This window comes from Phocoena sinus, chromosome 5, assembly GCF_008692025.1.
Source record: "Phocoena sinus isolate mPhoSin1 chromosome 5, mPhoSin1.pri, whole genome shotgun sequence".
Lineage (NCBI taxonomy): Eukaryota > Metazoa > Chordata > Mammalia > Artiodactyla > Phocoenidae > Phocoena > Phocoena sinus.
The window spans coordinates 121,507,698-121,530,365 of NC_045767.1; the positions used below are offsets into that span (position 1 = coordinate 121,507,698).

The following is a 22,668-nucleotide window of genomic DNA, read 5'->3' on the forward strand; positions in this document are numbered from 1 at the left end:
TTCTCCACATAGGTATTTGAGACGTTAGATAATTATTGATCACCTATTCAGCCCTTAGTTTCTACCTGTATTATCAGTCCCTTAAACAATACTAAGCTTTGGGCTGCTTTGACCCTGATTGTTAAAGAAAGATGGGAATAACGCATAGTGGTATGAGATAAAAAGGGAAGGATAAAAACGGAGTTTGGGCTGACGTTCTGTCATATGGAGAAGCTAAAATTTAGGACATTACAAGGTACTTTAAAACTTACTGAGTGGGGACTTCCCTGGTGGTGTAGTGGTTAAGAATCTGCCGGCCAATGCAGGGGACACGGGTTCAAGCCCTGGTCCAGGAAGATCCCACATGCCACTGAGTAACTAAACCCATGTGCCACAACTACCTAGCCTGTGCCCTAGAGCCTGTGAGCCACAACTACTGAGCCCACAAGCCACAACAACTGAAGCCCACGCACCTAGAGCTCCATGAGAAGAGAAGCCACTGCAACAAGAGAAGCCACTGCAATGAGAAGCCCACAGACTGCAATGAAGAGTAGCCCCTGCTCGCCACAACTAGAGAAAGCCCATGCGCAGCAACGAAGACCCAACACAGCCAAAAATAAATAAATAAATATATATATATTTTAAAAAAAGACTGAGTGGCCTTAAAAGGCTCTCACCTAAAGCAGTATTTCCAGGGTGTGTAATGGGTACAACTGGTTGTACTTGAGATAATTTTAGGCATAAATGGAATTAAACAACATTGACTCAAATCTCTATGATACTTACAGTTATACAAGTGTATGTTTGGTGTTATGTCTTACTCTGCTATAACACTCATTAATTTCACTTTTCAACATAGGGAGAGCAGGACTCAAGCATGGAACAATCATAGTCAATGATATCTTTATAGAATATGAATTTTGTCATAGTATTTATTTATTTGCAGTACGTGGGCCTCTCACTGTTGTGGCCTCTCCCATTGCGGAGCACAGGCTCTCGACGGACAGGCTCAGCGGCCATGGCTCACGGGCCCAGCCGCTCCGTGGCATGTGGGATCCGCCCGGACCGGGGCACGAACCCGTGTCCCCTGCATCGTCAGGCGGACTCTCAACCACTGCGCCACCAGGGAAGCCCCTACAGTATTTATTTTTATAGTTAATTTTTTAAGTGAGTTGATTTTAAGAAAAAGAGTAAGGAACCAATAGCAGATAGAGTAGAGAATATGAATAAGCTCATAAAACTTGTACAGGAGTGAATGAAATTTTGGACACACTTTACTAGAGATTAAACCTTAGGAGGCTGCTATAACCAAATATGGCGTTTCCTTTTGCCAGCTTTTCTTTTCTCACTAGGAAGTTGCTAAAATGCACAAGAGTTTTAAAGACACTTTTATAGTTGGTAAGTGACTCTTCTGAATTTTAACAAACATATTTCACTTCAACCTTTATCACCCAGGAGAATAGGAAGTGTAATCCTTTCAAATGTTACAGAAGTCTCACTAGAAATAAGAAAAATGCCCAAAACATAGAAAATTCCCCATAAATTCTTCCCAGATTTTAAAGTGACCCATATATCAGGAAAAAATCATAAATCCAAGTTTATGCAGCATTCAACACTGTTGAGTTCACAAAAAAAGCAGAGAAATGTTTACAAATAGTAATAAAGCATAAAGGAATAATGATGCAGCAACAAATTTAAACTCAGAAATCTTATTTCAGTATGAAGTTTCAATAGTAGATCATACGTTCAATATAAATTCAACCCAAGTTTGTATTTTCTATTTTTAGTTTAAAGTGATAGATTAATTAAAATAGTTTGAAGATTCTGGCTATTCCAGTAAAACTTATATTTAGCATATAATAAACAGTTAATAAACACCTATTGTCAAGCACTAGTAATGGGAGATACACAGATAAATGTTAATGCTATTAGAATTGCTTGAAAATTGATTATTCTGGTATATTTTACATAATGATTCTAAACTAATAAAAATGTTTAGTTATCACTAATCAGTAGAGAAATGCAAACCAAAACTGCAATGAGTTATCACCTCACACCGGTCAGAATGGCCATCGTAAAAAATCTACAAACAATAAATGCTGGAGAGGGTGTGTGGAGAAAAGGGAACCCTCTTGCACTGTTGGTAGGAATGTAAATTGATACAGCCACTATGGAGAACAGTATGGAGGTTCCTTAAAAAACTAAAAATAGGGGCTTCCCTGGTGGCGCAGTGGTTGAGAGTCTGCCTGCCGATGCAAGGGACACGGGTTTGTGCCCCGGTCTGGGAAGATCCCACATGCCGCGGAGTGGCTCGGCCCGTGAGCCATGGCCGCTGAGCCTGCGCGTCCGGAGCCTGTGCTCCGCAACGGGAGAGGCCACAACAGTGAGAGGCCCGCGTACCGCAAACAACAACAACAACAACAACAAAAAACTACAAATAGAACTACCATAAGACCCAGCAATCCCACTACTGGGCATATACTCTGAGAAAACCATAATTCAAAAAGAGTCATGTACCACAACAATCATTGAAGCACTATTTACAATAGCCAGGACATGGAAGCAGCCTAAGTGTCCATCGACAGATGAATGGATAAAGAAGATGTGGCACATACATACAATGGAATATTACTCATCCATAAAAAGACGGAATTGAGTTATTTGTAGTGAGGTGGATGGACCTAGAGTCTGTCCTACAGAGTGAAGTAAGTCAGAAATAGAAAAACAAATACCCTATGCTAACACATATATATGGAATCTAAAAAAAAAAAAAAAGGTCCTCATGAACCTAGGGGCAGGAAAGGAATAAAGACCCAGACATAGAGAATGGACTTGAGGCCATGGAAAGGGGGAAGGGTAAGCTGGGATGAAATGAGAGAGTAGCATTGACATATATACACTACCAAATGTAAAATAGATAGCTAGTGGGAAGCAGCCGCATAGCACAGGGAGATCAGCTCAGTGCTTTGTGACCACCTAGAGGGGTGGGGTAGGGAGAGTGGGAGGGAGGGAGAGGCAAGAGGGAGGAGATATGGGGATATATGTATATGTATAGCTGATTCACTTTGTTATAAAGCCGAAACTAACACACCATTGTAAAGCAATTATACTATAATAAAGATGTTAAAAAAATGTTTAGTTATACAGAGCACCATGCTTCTCAGGCATACTGGATAAGAGAAACTAAGTATGTATCAATAATAATGCGAGATTACATCTATTGGTTTTCTCTCATTAATATCGCTGTTAGGAAAGTAAATTTAATTGTTCTGGCATGAATTCATCTTCAAAACCAGAAAAATCAGTTTACAGATAAATGTCAACTGCGATCTAATGGTAACCTTCACACTTAGAAAACACTTCATTACTTAATAATGGTGGTATCTCAGATTTAAGTAATTATCGCTGCTGCATTGAAGTGCTTGTCCTATAGCTCCGTAGTCTATTTGTTTTGATTACCCATCCTGCCATATTTGTGAAGCAAACAATTTATAGCCAACTCTGGAATAATTTGCTATAGAGCAAATTTACAATTATCTTCTGCAGCAAGCACGTAACTGTGACTCAGCCAATTTGATTCTGAGTCTGGTAAACAGCGTTTAATAAAATAAAAATAATTTTATATAATTCAGATAGCTACTGGATATCTCCACCTTTAATGTAAAAACATGTTCAGATTATAGACTTACTTGCTGCTCTGGGAAAAAGCCCAATGCGGCCCATTTCTTCAAATCTTTCGTGGTGGAGGGAGGATTGAGTTCTCATGTTCACCTTTCTTTCCACCTTCTTGCATCCTTCAAATTTTGTACTCCACTTGGTTTCTTGTGACATTTTCTTTAACTTTGCACTGGCAACAACCAAAATGTAGTTCTCCTTTCTTTCCTGCATGCCCAGAAAGATCCACTTAACTAAAGTCTTGCTGGGTATTTGCAGACTGCATGTGGAATAGGTGACTTTACCGAAGGAAGGGAGGTTTTACAACAGAGTGGTGCAAAGTTAAGAATGTGTTTTAGGTATCTCCGTTCTTGAAAGTCTTTTGGATGCTTTACCTTCTTTCTTGGTCTATTCTCTCTCCTCCTCCCCCAAATCTTCTGCTCTCTTACCCTCAAGGGTAAAAAACAACAGATCATTTCCATTTTCTTGGGCAGAACAATTCAGTTCTCTCGAGCTCTTTATCTTACATTTCTTATAGTTTTGGACATCCTTTTGAATTTCCAAAATCACTCTGACAAGTGTACACCTGACTGTTTGCTCTTAGATAAGAACAAATTTTCCATCCTAGTCGTCATCTTGGCATTTGGGAAGGGATTTTGGAATGGTTCTTTCTTCTAGTTAAATTTGAATGATATTATGCGAGAGGGCACTACTTTTAAATGATGAGGCAAATTTGAGTTGATTGAGAAATAAAAGTATACAGTCATCCTTCTCTTTAAATATGGATTTCCTGATTTCTTCCATTGTCAGCAGAGCTGAATGTATCAGAAAGATACTTTCCAACCAGGCTTTGAAAACATATTCTGTAAACATGTCTGTTGCCTACTATTAAATAACAAAAATCTGTTGCAATGTTCAGTGTAAGCTCTTTCTTTTTCCAAAGGCTGCATCTGTCCCACAACACGCAGAGTTATTTTTAAATGTGTTAGATTTAATTAACCCATCACAAGTGACTCTTTGATGGCATCCTAAAGGTATGTTCAAAATATTTTTAATTTGGAAAATATACCATATAAAAGCTAGTCTCCAAAATCAGAAAGTAGATACCATGACTTCTTCTCTGTTCTTATATAAATACATTATAGGCTTCTACTGGGCGTGTGGTTCCATCTGAGCAAAACAGCAGTTTTTCCATCTCCAGTGTGGAGAAACCGATTCACAGAAAGTAAAAGTATGCTTTTATTCTAGCACTTAGAGCCGGCACATATTGGAAACAAAGAGCTATAAATCCCCTTCTCTGTAAGTCGCTGCTTGTTTGTTTCTAATTAAAAAGTATGAGTCATGGGTGTTTAAAGACTGACCCTAATTATTTGCAGGGAATGGATAAGACAAGATATCAAATTCCGGCTCAGTTTGTGAGGCTATATAAAGTCATCAGTCAAATAAACAAAATTGTACTGTTATTGACATACTAAGATCCACAAAGGAGTGGTCCCCCAATGTTTTGAAGTACCTCATTTACATGGAAATTGTGAACCCCTACCCAGTAAGATAATAATTGCACCCACTAATTGAGAAGACAGAATGCTGCTAAATATTTAGCAATTTTTAAACATTTGTATTTCATTAATCACAATAGAAACTATATAAATTTTAAAATGGTAGCATATATGTGTGAATCATTTTTTTTCAATATGCAGACAATATTTACTTTGAATATAGATTCAGCGATCCCTGGTTGAAACTCTGTAGATCCCAATAGTACTATGCCCACCACATGGCAGCAACCATGGACCTATGGAACAGCAACATGGAAAACCTCTTTCTTCTACTACATGAAACTGACTTTCATGTTTTCTTTATTCTATCCTGGAATCTTTCTGTTCCATTATTATAATCACAATTTCTTAAAAGAAATGGTATAAGGATATCAGAAAAAGATAATACTAAAAATAATTTATAAAATCTGGCAAAGTTGTTGTCCAAGTTAGGATGTAATTGGGAGAATCAGGTTATGATTTAGGGAGGAGCTTACGTTTTATTTAGAAAGACTTTACTAGCTTGAACTTACTGACTGTGTTGGACATGGCACTGTACATAGTTAATCAAGTATTTAGGGACAGTATAAGCAAGAAACATCAATTTGTCTGACCTATTGGTAGAGCTCTAAAATGTATCTCATGTCATTGACTTTTTTTTTTTTTTTTTTTTTTTGGTACGCGGGACTCTCACTGTTGTGGCCTCTCCCGTTGCGGAGCACAGGCTCCGGACGCGCAGGCTCAGCGGCCATGGCTCACGGGCCCAGCCGCTCTGCGGCATGTGGGATCTTCCCGGACTGGGGCCCAAACCCATGTCCCCTGCATCGGCAGGCGGACTCTCAACCACTGCGCCACCAGGGAAGCCCGTCATCAACTTTTTAATCAGGATAAATTCAAGTGTAACCTAGATGTTAGCTGCATCTCTCAAGCTTTTATATATATTAATGTTTTGCTCTGCACAGAAACCCTATGTTTCTATAATTTTAAAAACAGAGGCTAAAGAGATTAAGTAATTTGCATAAGGTCACATAGCTGGTAAATTGTGGAGACCTGCGGTCACCTACTTCCTACACTACACTGCCCCTTGTTTTATTCTGTGCTAAGATATTTTTTTCATTTATTTAGTGTCTTTTCTTGCATTCACAGGAGACCCTGAATATATATGCTAAAAATAATTTGATGCAAATGAAATAAAGAAGGCAAAATAGTTCTTTGATGTGATCAATGTAAATTAATTGGTGATTTTGCTGTAAAAGTGAGACTGAACAATAATATATTCACTATTTCACTGTTGCTTTACCCCAAAACAAGAAAGGAAAAAAAATTTTTTTTTATCATTTCCCTAAATCCAGAGCTAACAAATAAAGGACACTGAAAAAAATCATGTCTTAGAAAGCCCTTCATAAATTTTCTGAGTCATATGATATTACAATAAAAGTTGACTTTCTTACTTTAAAATTTTTTAATAAAGTTGTTTCACACTAATATCCTATTGATGAACAAGATAAGATATAACTCTGAGTGAAGAGATTTTGCTCTGTTTTATTTAATAATCCCTGATGGATGATGTGACTGGTCAACAAAAACAAAAATTGGAGGTACTACTGATGACAAACGCTTTCTACTTTCAGTAATTTACCTTAATTAGTTTCATTTGTTTTCATAATTATTAGCAACAATATGAGAAAAACAATTGTGCTCTAAAGTACTCTAAATAATACCAAATAGTAGCACAGAAATACTGCAACCACAAACGTGACATTGCAGTTCTAAGACTAGCCAATGTAGAGGAAAAGCACATGAAAGATGGGATTAGAACATCTGAGTGTAAACAAGGCTCTAACATCTTCCGCTGCTGCAGAAGGTAATTGTAACTGTGACTCTTGGCAAGTCACAATCAGACCTCAGTTTCTTCATCTACGAAATGAAGATAACAGTATTGTCTGTTCTACTGTTCTATGAAATTGTTAAAATCAAATGATGTCAGTGAAAGCAATTATTGTTACGCATGTTTGCATTCTTGGAATGTCTGTCATTTATAAAGTTTTTTGTCACTTCAAATAATTCTTTTTAGGGCAAGAAAAGATTGTCTTTGACTTTTCAGAAGATAGAAATAACATTTTGTCCTTTTATTTTACCCCTTAATAACTGAAATTACCATCTTTCAACAGATACAAATTAAAAAGCATTTAAAATCAGAGAGTTTTTCTTTACACTTAGAGAAGACAAAAATAGAGTAGATGAGGTGATAAATATGACATCTCAAAGTCAGCCAAATATCATTTTCTAGCTTCAAATGCAATACTGTAGACTTTTTTACAAACTCAGCTGTCACTCATTAAATGTAGACATGAACACACACACACACACAGACCTACACATACACATTGCTGAGAAGGAGCTGTCTAGCTTATTGTATATGAGCTCTATTCATTCACGTAGATGCTAGTTTACCTATATAAAATATTTCATCATTTGTTCTGCTATGTAAAAGAAAAGTTTCAGGCTTCCCTGGTGGCACAGTGGTTGAGAGTCCGCCTGCGGATGCAAGGGACACGGTTTCGTGCCCGGTCCAGGAGGATCCCACATGCCGCGGAGCGGCTGGGTCTGTGAGCCATGGCCGCTGAGCCTGCGTGTCCGGAGCCTGTGCTCCGCGGCGGGAGAGGCCACAATAGTGGGAGGCCCGCATACCGCAAAAAAAAAAAAAAAAAAAAGTTTCAACACAAAGTATTCCAAATACCTATTCCAAACTTTGTCTTTCACATTTTCTCTATTTCTGGGTAGACTAACACCCTAAAGGGAAATACATTTTGTCCAGTTAACATTATCAGATTGCAAATAAACATAATCATTTTCTCCCTTGTAATACAGAATGCCTTTTGGGGCTTAGATTTCTCCCAGGTGATGAGTTTATAACTCTATAAAGCCTTTGTATATAACTGCTAAAGTACAAGCCTCCTTCTTGGTATGTAGAAACGCAACTTACGCTCAATTATTTGCCATAATGGATATTTACATTGTAATTTAATCTTACAGGTAATATAATTTTACAGTCGAAGAGATTTTGTTCAACAGACACTTTTCATAGAGAGGAAACTGAGGCCCCAAGTGGTGAAGTGGCCCACACAGCTACATAATTAGTTGATGTCACAATTGCCAAGGCTGTGTGTCCTTCCACCTCCCGTGGTGTCATTTCATGTGTGTCAATCACTCTTCTAATGTCACTGCTGGTGGAAAGTGTCTAGTGAGACCTTCCCTGTTCCTGAAGAAATGCCAGGAGAGCCTGTAGTGAAGACCCAGGATTTCAAGTGGCGACATTCTAAGCTCAGAGGAAAGCTGGGGGCGCCATTAGAGAGAGAAGAGGACCACCTTTTCCTCCGTTATCACTGCCCCTGTATGGAGCCCAGACAAGGGACAGAGCAGTGCTGTTCCTCCCAGGACTGAGAGGGCCCTTGATTGATCCTCTTCCTGAGACAAGCCCAAGAGACTTGCTTGTAAGGTTTGCTGGTGCCGACAAGAACCTGCAAAGCCTAAGCATCTTGTTTCCTGGGAAGATGCTTTTTGAGCCATAGAATCACAGCTCCTCTCTGGGGTCAGAGCAGAGCATGGTAGGAGGGATCTGAGGATGGTTGATCTAAGAGCCCAGGAGTATGGCCAGGTCACTCCTTTCCCCTAATACTCCCACTCCTATAAATATTAAATATAACCTTTGCTTTTTTATACCTCAAAGAGCTGAAACTTTCCAAACATGATACAGTATACAAAAAGTCCCCTTATAATAGAGTCCACAATCTCAAATATCTTGTTATTATGCAACCTGAGTTTTAAAGAATCACAATTATTTTGTGAAGGAAAAATACCTGCATTGCCCCATAATTTCAAACCTGACACGTGGGTGAGTGGAGGAAACTTGCCTTGGGAGGCTCCACCTGTGTGTCAGCCAGAACACCTTGGATTCTCAGGTCCATTTTGCAGATATTGTTGTTTTCTGTTTAAGAAACTCGCCAATGTACTGCTGCCTTCCCGTTCTCCCCAGAGGGGCCAGGTGGCTGAGACACCTGTCCATGCTCGAGCCTGCCAGGCCTGGCACTCCTTCCCCACCTCACAGATGGCTGGCAACCCGAGGAGATTCGTCTTTAAGGCATAGCTCTCTCCCACTTACCTGCATATTTTCCTCTCTGTGAGAGATGAGATCTTCTTCTTTTTATTTTTATTTTTTTAACATCTTTATTGGAGTATAATTGCTTTACAATGTTGCATTAGTTTCTGCTGTATAACAAAGTGAATCAGCTATACGTATACATATATCCCCATATCCCTTCCCTCTTGCGTCTCCCTCCCACCCTCCCTATCTCACCCCTCTAGGTGGTCACAAAACACCAAGCTGATCTCCCTGTGCTATGTGGCTGCTTCCCACTAGCTATCTATTTTACATTTGGTAGTGTATATATGTCCATGCCACTCTCTCACTTCGTCCCAGCTTACCCTTCCCCCTCCCCGTGTCCTCAAGTCCATTCTCTCCATCTTCGTCTTTATTCTAACTTATCCCCCAAATTCATTCCACCTAGGAAAGGTAAGCATTCTAAAACCTTTTGTGCTCACTACAGTATTTTGTTAGCTTTAATCGAAAAAGTAAACTTCAAATCCTTTTTTTTTTTGAGTTGCCACTAGCTCTGATGTCTTCATTGAAAATTAAATTTTTCTGTCTTCCTCTCCCCAAAGATTCTATTTTTAAGTGTCTAATATCCCCAAGGCCCCATTTCAGGCCTTATGTTATATAGCCTCTGTTTTATTTGGCACTATTGTCTTTGCCCTTCTCTTTGAATATCCTTTCTTCTTTTTCTACCATGAAGCATGATTTTTCTTTCCTTCTTGTGCTCATTTATCTGATTCCTTTTGAAATCTGTTCCACGGAGAAAATGATTCTCATTATCCTAGACACATAGAGAGACATCACCTTACTTTGATTTCACTTGTATAGAATGAGCTATGCATAGCATTAATTATACAGCACCATTTTTATATGGCACCTTAGCATAACCTTATAGGTGTTCCATGCATGTATAGCTTGAGTATCAAAATAAAGTCTAAGATCCTCTAGGAAAAACATATTTTTAATTTTTGCTTAGGTCTTATTGGAATAGATGCTTAGTAAACGTTTATTGAGGTATGTTACTCATTGGCTAGTAGTTTACTTATACATTTCATATAAGATATCATGAAATTTTTAGATCAATGCAAGTAGAAGTCATCAGGAATACATCATCATGTAATAATTATTGTTTTATTTTAATTGAGGAAAAAAATTAACTTCATTTAATTTGGTTGGCAATGAACCAAAGTGACCTGTGCTGTATAAAAGAGCAAGGATCACCATTAATGGAAAAACGTGTTGCTGTGACACTGATAGCCAAGAGGAGTTGGTGCCTTGTCTTTCACAAAGGCTCTCTTTTGATGGGAATATGAAAGTGGTATCATATTTCATTTATTTATTTTTATTATATTACTATAGAAATATATTTTACTTATATATAAATTTTGTATATTATGCTATGTAATTAACATTTTAATATATTTTTAATGGGTGAGGGAAAATTGAAATTTTCCACTTAAACTCTGCTAATTCTTTGCTACCTCTTTTCTAACAAAGAAGATATAGGGTATATGTTGAACAAAAATTATAATGCTAGCAACTACTGACAAAGTACTATGAAAAAGGACCTTCTCACTATTTATAATACCCCAATTTGTGCATTGCCATCACATACAAACGTTAAGAAGTGGATCTCTATTCACTATAAGCCATGATACATAGGGGAGAAGCAACCACAAATGACAACTGAAAATTGACAATTACTTTATTTCAAGATAAAATCTGTATAAAGTTCCTAAAAGCCTAAGGGGTGGCATATATGGGAGATGGCATTGCATGAAGACAATATGAAGTAGTAGAAATAGTATGTTGTAAGCTATTGAAACATAAAATTAGCTACTTTACCATCAATTCCATAGAGCAGCTGATCTAGGTGATGAGATTATTACCTAATAATGGTACTTTGAAGGTTTATAAGACCATTTAGTAGTTAGCATTTTGAATTTACTGTAATTATATATTTCTAAAGAAACCGTTCTTCTGTTTCCTTAAAGAACTTAAAACCTTCTTCTGAAATTGTGTTTATGGTTAAAACTAGCAAAATAAATATTTTCAAAGGGAAACTTCAGCACTGTCTCTGCCACAGTTGCATTCCATGTACCCAAATGGTAGAATTAGAAAAAAAATCAACTTTTTTACTAATTGGTGCTATGATCTTTTGAAACTACCTTAAACTCATACATTTTCTAAGCTATAAAATGTAGGACTTCTATTACATTAAGATCTTTTAGAAAAGTTCTTTCCAGATCTCAAGTTCTAGAATTCTAAGTTACTGTCACGCAGTGTTGGTGTTGATCTAGAAGAAGGAAGATCAATCTTCTTTAGTAGTGGATTTTCAGTGGACTTTAGAATTGGTAGGAAAAAGGAAGCTGGAGAAGCAATTGCTCCTTATGAGGATGGGTGAAATTCTAACTCTTAGAGACTATTCGTGAGTTACCTCTAAATGTAATTACAAAGCATGTCTGAGAAGACTGGAGTCGATGACTTGATCATTTGAAAACAGGAGAAAGTATGAATCTTGGTTTCTAGCCATAAACTGAATTCTCAAAGTTCTTATGATTTTTATAATTAAAATAGTTATTTTATTAAAATCCCAATAATGCTTCATCCTTTCATAGCATAGGAAACTGGTGCTATGGCATCCCTTGTGCTCTCTCAGTTGGAGTGTATGGATATAGGGTAGAGTCAGGATGAAATGCCATCTGTTTCTCCCAAAAGCAGCACTATCTGGTTTGGCACAAGCAAAGCTGTGAAGCACAGGTCTCCTTGTTAAATTATTATTTAATCACTTTGGAGATAAAGAGAGGGGAAATGCTACCTCACAGTGTCCTATGAAAACACTTCAGAATTAACCATTTTCCTCAATGGTTTATTATGAGATCAAATCAGACCTGGAAGAGATTTACAGATAACACAGTAAAAGCATAATTGATGGTTACTTGAATCCTGGTCAATAAAACCTTCAACAGTGGTAGTTACAGGGAATAATTCTTTTCCACCGTATGAGGAGAGAAAGTTTCTATTTGCAGAATTTTTTTAAACTCAGTAAATCTCTATTTTTATTTTTCAATTATAAATAGTTTTAAAAGATTGGAAATATTTTAAAGCTTTCAGTCTACCATGGAAACATTTTATATGTGTGTTTATGTATAGGTACACGACAGTATGAATGCTTGTTATTAAAAAAGAAAAAAAACAGTGAGGTGTTTTGTCTGTTTCCTCATCCTAGGCACGTAGAGGTAAAACATCGGTGCATCTAGTCACTTCCACATTTTTAATATCACACTCCGTCAAAGGCAGAAAGCAGGTGGGGCAGGGGCTTGGCATGGAGCCACCTTCCCATGGCCAGATGTGTGATGCTTCAGGGTATCTTCTCCGGAGTCAAAGGTGTCTGGATTCAAATTCCAACTGTATTACTTCCTATAATATGGACAAGTTGCTTACCATTTTTGATCCTCTTCTGTAAAATGGTGATCTAAGCGTATAAACATTGTAGGGTCTTAGAATTAAATGATATAATCCATGGAAAGTATTCACATACTACCTGGCGCATAGTGACGCTCAGTATTCTTAGGGGTTGTTTGTCAGTCCTTGCCAAAAGAGGGAATACTCTCTGTTGAACAATCTGAAGAACTAGTAATGGAGACATTGATGAGTGCTAATGGATTAAGGTTTTACTCAGGGAAATCCGTGGCCAAATGCGTAGAAGGGCGGTAAGGAGGAGAAGCCTTACAGCACATTTCAGCCTTACCACATAAGTAGCTAGAAATGTGTCTTGTTGTAGTTTGCCTCAAGTCATTGTATGGATGAGAACTCACTGATCTCACATGATGACTTCAAGAGGGCCGACCACATTGGTAAACATAAAAATGGCGGCTTTCAATTCTGTTCCACTGGTATCTTCTCATTCTCTGCCCCACTTATTTCCCCATTGTGTTTCCTACGGTTGAATTTCCATTTGGTCACTTCATATGTCTCCCCACAGACTCGCAGATAAAGTCCCAAGTCTCTGGCTTGGTGTTCAAAGTCCTTTACAATCTGGTCTCCAGAATTTTACCAGACACATCCACCATGTCCTGTCATAGTACACAGCAATCCAGCCAAACAGAGCTCTTTGCAGTGCCCTCAAATATGTCTCACTCTCCCACTTCAGACCTTTACTCATGCTCTTTCCTCTTCCTGTGTCACCATATTACGCACTCTTCAAGCTCCAGCTCCTACGTCAACTCTCTCATGAAGTATTCCTTGCTCATGCCAGCAGGGTGGTCATTTTTTTTTTTTTTTTTTTTAATTTTGCGGTACGTGGGCCTCTCACTGTTGTGGCCTCTCCCATTGCAGAGCACAGGCTCCGGACGCGCAGGCTCAGCGGCCATGGCTCACGGGCCCAGCCGCTCCGCGGCATGTGGGATCTTTCCGGACCGGGGCATGAACCCGTGTCCCCTGCATCGGCAGGCGGACTCTCAACCACTGCACCACCAGGGAAGCCCAGGGTGATCATTTTTTATCTTATAAATTCTTGCCCCAACTTTTTCTTGCCCCACAGTTTTCACATTTTTAGCTGGAATCACAGTAAGAGATACATTTTGCATTAACACACATTTCATTCTCAAACGCACACACACACAATGCTAAACTAAAGCTTCATGAAACAATACTTACCCTCATTATTTGCAGTATTAATCTAATATTGCCTCTTTTCTCTTTCATTTGGAAAAAAAAAGCTCTGGCTGCAATGTATTAAATAGACTTAAATTACTCTTTAATTGTATCATAATCTGAAGTTTGAAAAACACTGGTCTACACAACTCATACAGAATATTCTTTATTATTTATTGTGTATAGGCATTATGTTCCCTATCAGATTAAAAGCTACTCAAGGGTGATACTATGTGGTGCAACATAGAGTCTTTTGCAGTATCTAATCATGCTTTTCATATTAGTTCCCCAATAAGTATGTGTGGAGGCAAAAAAGGAAAGAAAAAAGTAAGGGAGGGAGGAAAGAAATATGAAAAATATCTCTGGAGTTGTTGATTATACTCAGAAATTAAGGTTGTTGCTATTTAGCAAGTCAACAGAGAGAGATCATTCAAGTTATTTACTGGTGAAATTTCCAGTCCATGGGGTATATGCCTCTTCAAATAACTTCTTCTTCAATCTCAGTTTAAACTTAGAACTTAATGTTACCTCATGGACTCTAGGACAGAAAGAAAAATAGTGAGAACAAAATGACTAATAGAGAAAAGGTAACCTCATACACGCTGTGTTCCTTTTCTCTGCTGAGTATTGAGGGGAAGGAGAGGATGGGAGTAAGACCAAGGGTGTGAAGTGTTTCTCCAGAGGTGAAAAAAGCTTTTGACTTGATTTCGGTAAAGCCCTTGAAAAAGCAGTTCTGTCATTCCTGTATATGCGGAACACATCGGTTACACATTGCATACATCAAGCAATTTCTGTGAGCTGTCTGTAAACAAAGTCAGCGCTAAGCACAAACACTCCCAAGGCCCTCAAGTCTATAAAATAAAACAGGAAGTACACTCTATCTCATGACATCTCAAATATTGCTTTTCAATGACTTGAAAGATTTTTGGGTTTTTTTTCTCAGATTCAAAGAGGAAAATTTTGGATGAAATTTAAATTTGAGAAGTCATACAAATGACATACAATTACTCTAATGACATACTCAGTTTGACTGGGATTTGAACATGAGTCTTTGTTATTCAAAGTCCATCCTCTCAACTACCTGTTGTACTGACTCTGTATACAACTGACCCTTAAATAGCATGAGTTTGTACTGCGTGGGTCCACTTATACACAGATTTTTTTCAATAGTAAATACTACAGTGCTAAAATCTGAAGTTGTTTGAATCTTTGGATGCAGAGAAACCTTGGATAGGAAGGGCCACATATAAGTTATACCTGGATTTTCTATCGCATGGAAGGTAGACACCCCTAACCCCCAAGATGTTAAAGGGTCAACTGTTCTGTATGCAAAGCAACAACATAAAAATAGTGCTTTCCATGAACAGGAATATTTTTTCCACATCCTTTGTAAACATTTGTTTGCTGTTTTTTGATCTGCAACATAACAGTAAGTATACAGAGGCCAGTCCAACAAATGCAGGATTAAAAAAGTATATAAATGTCAATAAGTTACAATAATATTATATGAAACAAATCTTTCCATAGATCACTGAGAATTAAATCCTACATACTTTACTTTTAAAAAATAACATTGCAATGGAAGTTTTAAGAATTATTGTAAGATATTGGCTTTCTATTGCCAAACAATAATTATTAAAAATAAATATAGGGCTTCCCTGGTGGCACAGTGGTTGAGAGCCCGCCTGCCGATGCAGGGGACACGGGTTTGTACCCCGGTCCGGGAAGATCCCACATGCCGCGGAGCGGCTGGGCCCGTGAGCCATGGCCGCTGAGCCTGCGCGTCCGGAGCCTGTGCTCCGCAACGCGAGATGCCACAACAGTGAGAGGCCCGCGTACTGAAAAAAAAAAAAAAAAAAAAAAAAAAAAAAAAAATATATATATACACACACATATATATATATGTATATAAAATATACATAACAATGTATTGTCTTCACTTCTGTGCCTTTGAGAGAAATAAGTCATTTGAAAAGGCAGATTTATGGTGGCTCTATTCCCAAGAATGTAGGCTTGTTGCAATTGTTGAATTTCTTTAAAATTTATTGTCTCTTTAGGATATATATGTAGTATATGGAGAGAGAGAGAGAAATGCTATGTACCAAAAAGAGAGGCACTAATACTGAGATTTTAGTACTTAGTAACTTTAACATGCTCTAAAACATTCAGTAAAATATCACTGCCCAGAGAATGCCTATTTAATGATTTCATCGGACAATGTTAGTTTAGTTGGATTAAAAATATTGTTAAGCTTCAAACTCATACATTTATTCCTCACTAGTTTTGTCAGATATTATTTTGTTTCAGAACCACAGACTGATTCTGCCAACCATCTTAAAAATTCACGCCATTGGTGAGAAGCAGATGGAGTTAGTGAATGAATACAGAAATCAAGGCTGAATTCATTACAATTAGAAAATTAATTCCAAAACCATAGCCGATGCAGTAGTATACATACAGTTTACTTTGTTTAAATATACTAGGCTGTTGATTGGCAAAATAAATGTAAATTTTAATGCAACTGCTTTAACACAATTTACTTTTTTCAGAAGTCAAAGATACAGCTGCTCCTGTATTATCATCAACTTCTGCAACAAAAACATCTGTACCAACATCAAACACAACGTCATCACCAAATGTTGCAGAGAAATCAACAGTTGAAATATCTGCTAAAGGTAGGATTAACTCTTCATGACACTTACCTTAACAAATTAAATTAGTAGCACCCATATAAATTAATCATAGGAAAATAATTTGGGAATCTCATATCTGTGTTATGAAGGTCTAGGTTATTTCACTATTTTGAAACTCATGTGTTATTTTGGGTTGAATACAGAACCGTGAGATCACAGTGGGCTTCTTCGATGATATCGCTTTGGGTCACTTCCTGTTTGGGAACGATACTATTGTGATGGTTACATATACAAAGTTTATTTTTAGAGAAGAAAAATTGTCATTTCTCAGTCATAAAAATATCTTTCTAAATATTCCGGTTCCCTACTTAAGCAGCACAGCTCACAAGGTGAAACTGTATTAATAACAGAGCTGCTTGTATATTTTGGAGATTAATCCTTCGTCAGTTGCTTCCTTTGTCAGTTGCTTTGCTTGCATAGCACAGGGAGATCAGCTGGATGCTTTGTGACAATTTAGAGGGGTGGGATAGCGAGGATGGGAGGGAGGCTCACGAGGGAGAGGATATGGGGATGTATGTATACACATAGCTGATTCACTTTGTTGTACAGCAGAAACTAAACACAACATTGTAAATCAATTATACTCCAATAAAGATATAAAAAAATAAAGTACTAGGTAAACTGTGCAGAGCCAAATATCTCCTCCCTCAAACATAGCATGTGTATATATAAGAACCAAGATGTTATGAATGTCACATAGTAAAAATAGAACCCTTGCCCTAATCACAAAAGGACATTCTAACATGTTTTAAGAGAAAAGGGAATGCTACCATGAGTAGCAAATCAGTAAGTTGTGTTCACGACTTAAAGCAGATCTTTATCCTTCTGTTGGTCCCCCTGTCCTGTATGAGCGCCATCTTATCTGAAACAACATTTACTACATGCTCACTCTACGCCAGGAATTATTCTTCATACGACGAAGATTAAAAAGATGACTAAGGGCCAGTCGGAGCGCGTGGCAACTGCAGGGAGCGGGGGAAGGGGCATGGGGAAAAGAGGTGACTAAGGGTTAGGTACTGCCCTCAGAAGCCTAGGAGAGGGCTTTGTGCAGAGTGGGAAGTCAATGCATTGTTTCATAAATGAAAAAAATTAATTAGTTACAGGAGTTTGCAAGTTCCTTTATTATTTATGTTTATTGGAAGTTTCAAAGCCACAACTAAATCAACAAAATGAAATCTTATTTTGGGAAAAAAAGGCACATTACTCCCAGGTCCTATTGACCAGGTAATTTTTCCCACTGGGAAAAATAAAATGATTTTAAATAATTCACTTTTAAAGAGACCTAAGTAACAATCTGCAGTAGAAATTTGCTTTTGGGACCCCTCATACAAAAGTGTGTGTGTGTGTTTATCGGGCCACCCAAGCATTCAGTACTTACATTCCTCACCTTGGACAAAAGAAGCTGGAAAATGGAAAAATAAAGATAGACAAAGGTTTACCCAGTACCTATAGAAGGATTTTAATTCACCTTCAGATTTGACTTACTTTTCTTTACTCCATGACAGGTGAGATGAAATTGTAATTAATAATAATGTCATATATCTAGGAGCTACCAGCAAGGAACCCTTAGAAACATCTCTGCTGTCAACACTGTCTTCAGTAACCACAGCAGTTAATGGTGAAGGTGAGTAATGTATCTGCTTTGCAACCATTTTTCTTTTATGTATATCATCATACCATACCATAATAGTCACCCTTTTAAAGTATTCAATTAAGTGGGTTTTAGCATATTCACAAGCTTCTGCACACATCTGGGACATCTTCATCACCCCCAAAAGAAACCCTACATCTATTACCAATCACTCCCCCATCCTTCCTCTAACCCCTGGCAACCACTACTTTCTGTTTCTATAAATTTACCTATTCTAGAAATTTCATATAAATGGAATCATATGATATATGATCTTTTGTGTCTGGCTTCTTTCACTTAGCATAATGTTCTTAGATTCACCCATGCTATAACATGTATCTGTAGTTTATTTTTTTCTATTACTGAATGATATTTCATTGTGTAGATAGACCACATTTTGTTTATCTGTTTATTAGTTGATGGACATTTGGGTTGTTTCTACTTTTTGCCTATTATAAATAATGATGCTAAGAACAATTATGTACATGTGTTTGTGTGGCCATGTGTTTTCATTTCTCTTGGGTATTCTCAAAAATTAATGAACAGAAACCTCAGTATTTTAAATAGAGTTGATGGGCCAGAAGAGGGAGCTCTCACACCCTGAGACAATAGCAGAGCCCAACAGGAAGCAGAGACTCTCTTCTTTCCTGGCAAGGACTCAATCAATGAAAAGTCAGGGACTCTTTGTTTACTATCGCCCTCCCCTATCGCCCTCCCCACTTCCTTTTCCCCTCTATAAAAATTTCTTCTTCCCTTGCCATGTGGGAACTTACACATGACTTGCCATGGTTGCAGACCCTGAATTGCAATTCTCTTCTGATCTCAAGTGCATCTTGGCTGGAGAAATATCTGTCAGTCCATTGGCTTCAGGTCAACAATGAATAGGAATTGTGGAGTCACATGGTAACTCTATGTTTAACTTTTTGAGGAACTGATTTCCAAAGCAGCTTCACTATATTACATTCCCACCAGAAAGGTATAAGGGTACCTTCTCTGTACTGATGAGTCTGTCTCCAGTAAAAGGAAAATTTATATCCTGCCTTTAGGCAGAAAAGGGAGGTATTTTTATGCATTTGCTACTTCTTAATTGCATTCAGTTTAAAATAATTTTATATCAAAGATGCATATTTTGGGGTGACATATTCTGGCTTCCTTTAGTAGTTTATGCAGTGGATCAAATCAGAGAAATACTTGCTCAACTCAAGATCACAAAGATTTAGACTGTTTTCTTCTAAGAAGTTGATACTTTCAGCTTTTAAAGTCTTTGATATAGTGTGAGTTAGATGTCCAGCTTCATTCTTTTGCATGTAGTCATCCAGTTGTCCTAACACCATTTGTTGAAAAGACTATTCTTTTCCCACTTGAATTATGGTAGAACCCTTGATAAAAGTCAGTTGGCCATAAAGGTATGTTTTTACTCCTGGACTTTCAATTCTAATCCATTTATCTATATATCTATTCTTATGCCAGAATCATACAGTCTTGGTTATCAAAGTTTTGCATTAAGTTTTGAAATTGGGAAATGTGAATCCTCCAACTTTTTCTTCTTTTTCTAGATTGTGTTGACTATTCTGGGTCACTTGAATTTCCATATGAATTTTAGGATAAACTTGTCCTAACTTTCTGCAAAAAGTCAGCTGGGATTGTGATAGGGATTGAGTTGAATCTATAGATCAATTTGGGAAGTACTGCCATCTTCACAGCTGTAAGTCTTCCAAATCATGAATACAGGATGCCTTTATTTAGGTCTTCTTTAATATCCTTTGATAATGTTTATAGTTTTCAGTGCAGAAGACATTCACTTCTTTTGTTCGATTTATTCCTAATATTTTATTCATTTTATTGCTACTGTAAATTGAATCATTTTCCTCCATTTTGTTTTTGGATTGTTCATTACTACTGTATAGAAATACAATTTATTTTCATATACTGATATTATATCCTTCCACCTTGTTGAACTCATTTATTGGTTCAAGTTGTGTGTGTGTGTGGTGTGTGTATTCCTTAGTATTTTCTATATATAAGATTTATCTGCAAGTGGAGATAGTTTTACTTTCCCCTTTCCAATATGGATGTCTTTTTATTTTCTTGCCTATTTGCCCTGACTAGAACTTCCAGTTCCATATTGAATAGAAGTGGTGAGAGAGGGCTCCTTTTCTTGTTCCCAATCTTAGGGGAATGCTTTCAGTATGTCACCATTAAGTATGATATTATTGTAGGTTTTTCAGAGATGCCCTTAATCAGGTTGAGGAAGTCGTCTTATATTACTAGTTTGCTGAGTGTTTTCATCATGCAAAAGTGTTAGATTTTGTTAAATGCTGTTCTTAGTGTATTAAGATTATTATGCGGTTTTTAATCCATGTTATTAATATGGTATATGACATTGATTTTCATATGTGGGACCAATCTTGCATTCCTGTGGTACATCCCACCTGGTGATGGTATATCATGCCTTTTATATGTTGCTAGATTTGTTGTCAATTATTTTGTTAAGAATTTTCATGTCTGTATTCATAAGAGATATAAGTTTGTAGTTTTCTTCTGTTGTCTTTGTCTGATTTTGGTATCGGGTTAATAATAGCCCCATAGGATGCACTGTGAAGTGTTTTTGTCTCTACTAATTTTTGGAAAAATTTGTAAACAGTTGATGGTAAATATTCTTTAAATGTTTGGTAGAAGGTACCAGTGAAAATCTGGGATTTTCTTTGTGGAAAGCTTTTGATTACTAATTCAATCTCTTTACTTGGTATAGGCCTTTTCAGATTTTCTATTTCTTCTTGACTCAGTTTTGGTAGTTGATGCAACTGGGGTGTTAAAGTCTTCTATTATTATTGTGTTATTGTCAATTCTCCCTTTATTTTTGTTAATATTTGCCTTATATATGTAGGTGCTGCTATGTTGGATGCATGTATATTTACAATTATTTGATCTTGTGGGTTGATCCCTTGATCATTATATAATGTCTTTCTTCATCTCTTGTTGCAGTCTTATTTTAAAGTCTATTTTGAGTAACTCAAAGTGGAGTAAATACTGCCAGAAGTTTACATTCAAGAGTTCAGAATGCTACTCCCACTGGAAGGGCTGTGTCCTGGCAAGCTGCCCTCTGCCTGACTTCCTAGAATGCTCTGGACGGTGCATTTTTCTGACCAACAGTCAGAATTAATTACTTTTTCAATTGCTAAAATGTGGGGGCCAGAGCTGTGTAGACTTAGATGAAAGGGAGGAAAATATTTCGATTTTGCAACTCCAGCCTGAATGGGCAATATTGCACGTTGCTCAGCTTGATTTGTTTGTTAATTCAATTAAGCTCAACAGCCCACCTACAGGGGTTTGGTTAAATAAATTATAATACGTGGATTTAAAAAGAAGTAAGTAGCTCTAAAATATACCATCATAAAAATGTGTCTAAGGTATGAAGTGTTTAATGCACTTTGAGCAATCATACCCCAATAAAGTGGTTTTTTAAAAATAAATTTAAAGAAAAGTCTAAATTGTCTGTTATGAGTACTGCTACCCCAGCTTTCTTTTCATTTGCATGGAATACCTTTTTCCATCCTCTCACATTCAGTCTATGTGTGTCTTTATATCTGAAGTGAGTCTTCTGTAGGCAGTGTATATATGGGTCTTGTTTTTCGTTTTGTTTTGTTTTTTTAATCTGTTCAGCCACTCTATGTCTTTTGACTGGAACAGTTAATTCACTTACATTTAAGGTAATTATTGATAGGTATGTATTTACTTTCATTTTGTTAATTGTTTTCTGGTTGTTTTGTACTTCTTTTCTGTTCCTTTCTTCTTTTGCTCTATTCCCTTATGATTTGATGACAATCTGTAGTGTTATGTTTGGATTTCTTTCTCTTTTTTGTGTGTCTCTATTATAGATTTTTGGTTTGTGATTATCATGAGATTTATATATAATTCTCTCTCTCTATATATATATATGTTTAATGTTTTTGACATCAACATTTACATCTTTTTGTTTTAGGTATCCCTTAAATACTTATTGTTGATCTAAATGGTTTTACTGCCTTGTCTTTTAACCTTCCTACTAGCTTTATGTGGTTGATCTACTACATTTACTGTATGTTTGCTTTTACCAATGAGATTTCTACTTTCATAATTTTCATATTTCTAGCTGTGGTCTTTTCTACTTCACTTAGGGAAATCCCTTTAACATTTCTTGTAGAGCTGGTTTAGTGGTGCTGAACTCTTTTAGCCTTTGCTTGCCTGTAAAACTCTTTATCTCTTCTTCAAATCTGAATGATATGTTTTCCAGTTAGATTATTCTTGGTTGTAGGTTTTTTCCTTTCATTACCTTGAATATATCATGCCACTCCCTTCCAGCTTACAAAGATTCTGCTGAAAATT

The 22,668-nt window shown here is 37.1% G+C and overlaps 1 protein-coding gene across 2 annotated transcripts in view; it reads left to right on the top strand.

Annotated features, from left to right (window-relative positions):
* EMCN (endomucin) overlaps positions 1-22,668 on the top strand; it is a 93,560-nt gene that overhangs the window by 19,172 nt on the left and 51,720 nt on the right. For both annotated transcript variants that reach the window (XR_004350148.1, XM_032633602.1), the window contains exons 2-3: positions 16,530-16,655; positions 18,220-18,297. Coding sequence is in view for 1 of the 2 variants with exons in the window: in XM_032633602.1 (XP_032489493.1) it covers positions 16,530-16,655; positions 18,220-18,297 (204 nt within the window). In the remaining variant the exon portion in view is untranslated. The remainder of the gene's footprint in view (positions 1-16,529; positions 16,656-18,219; positions 18,298-22,668) is intronic.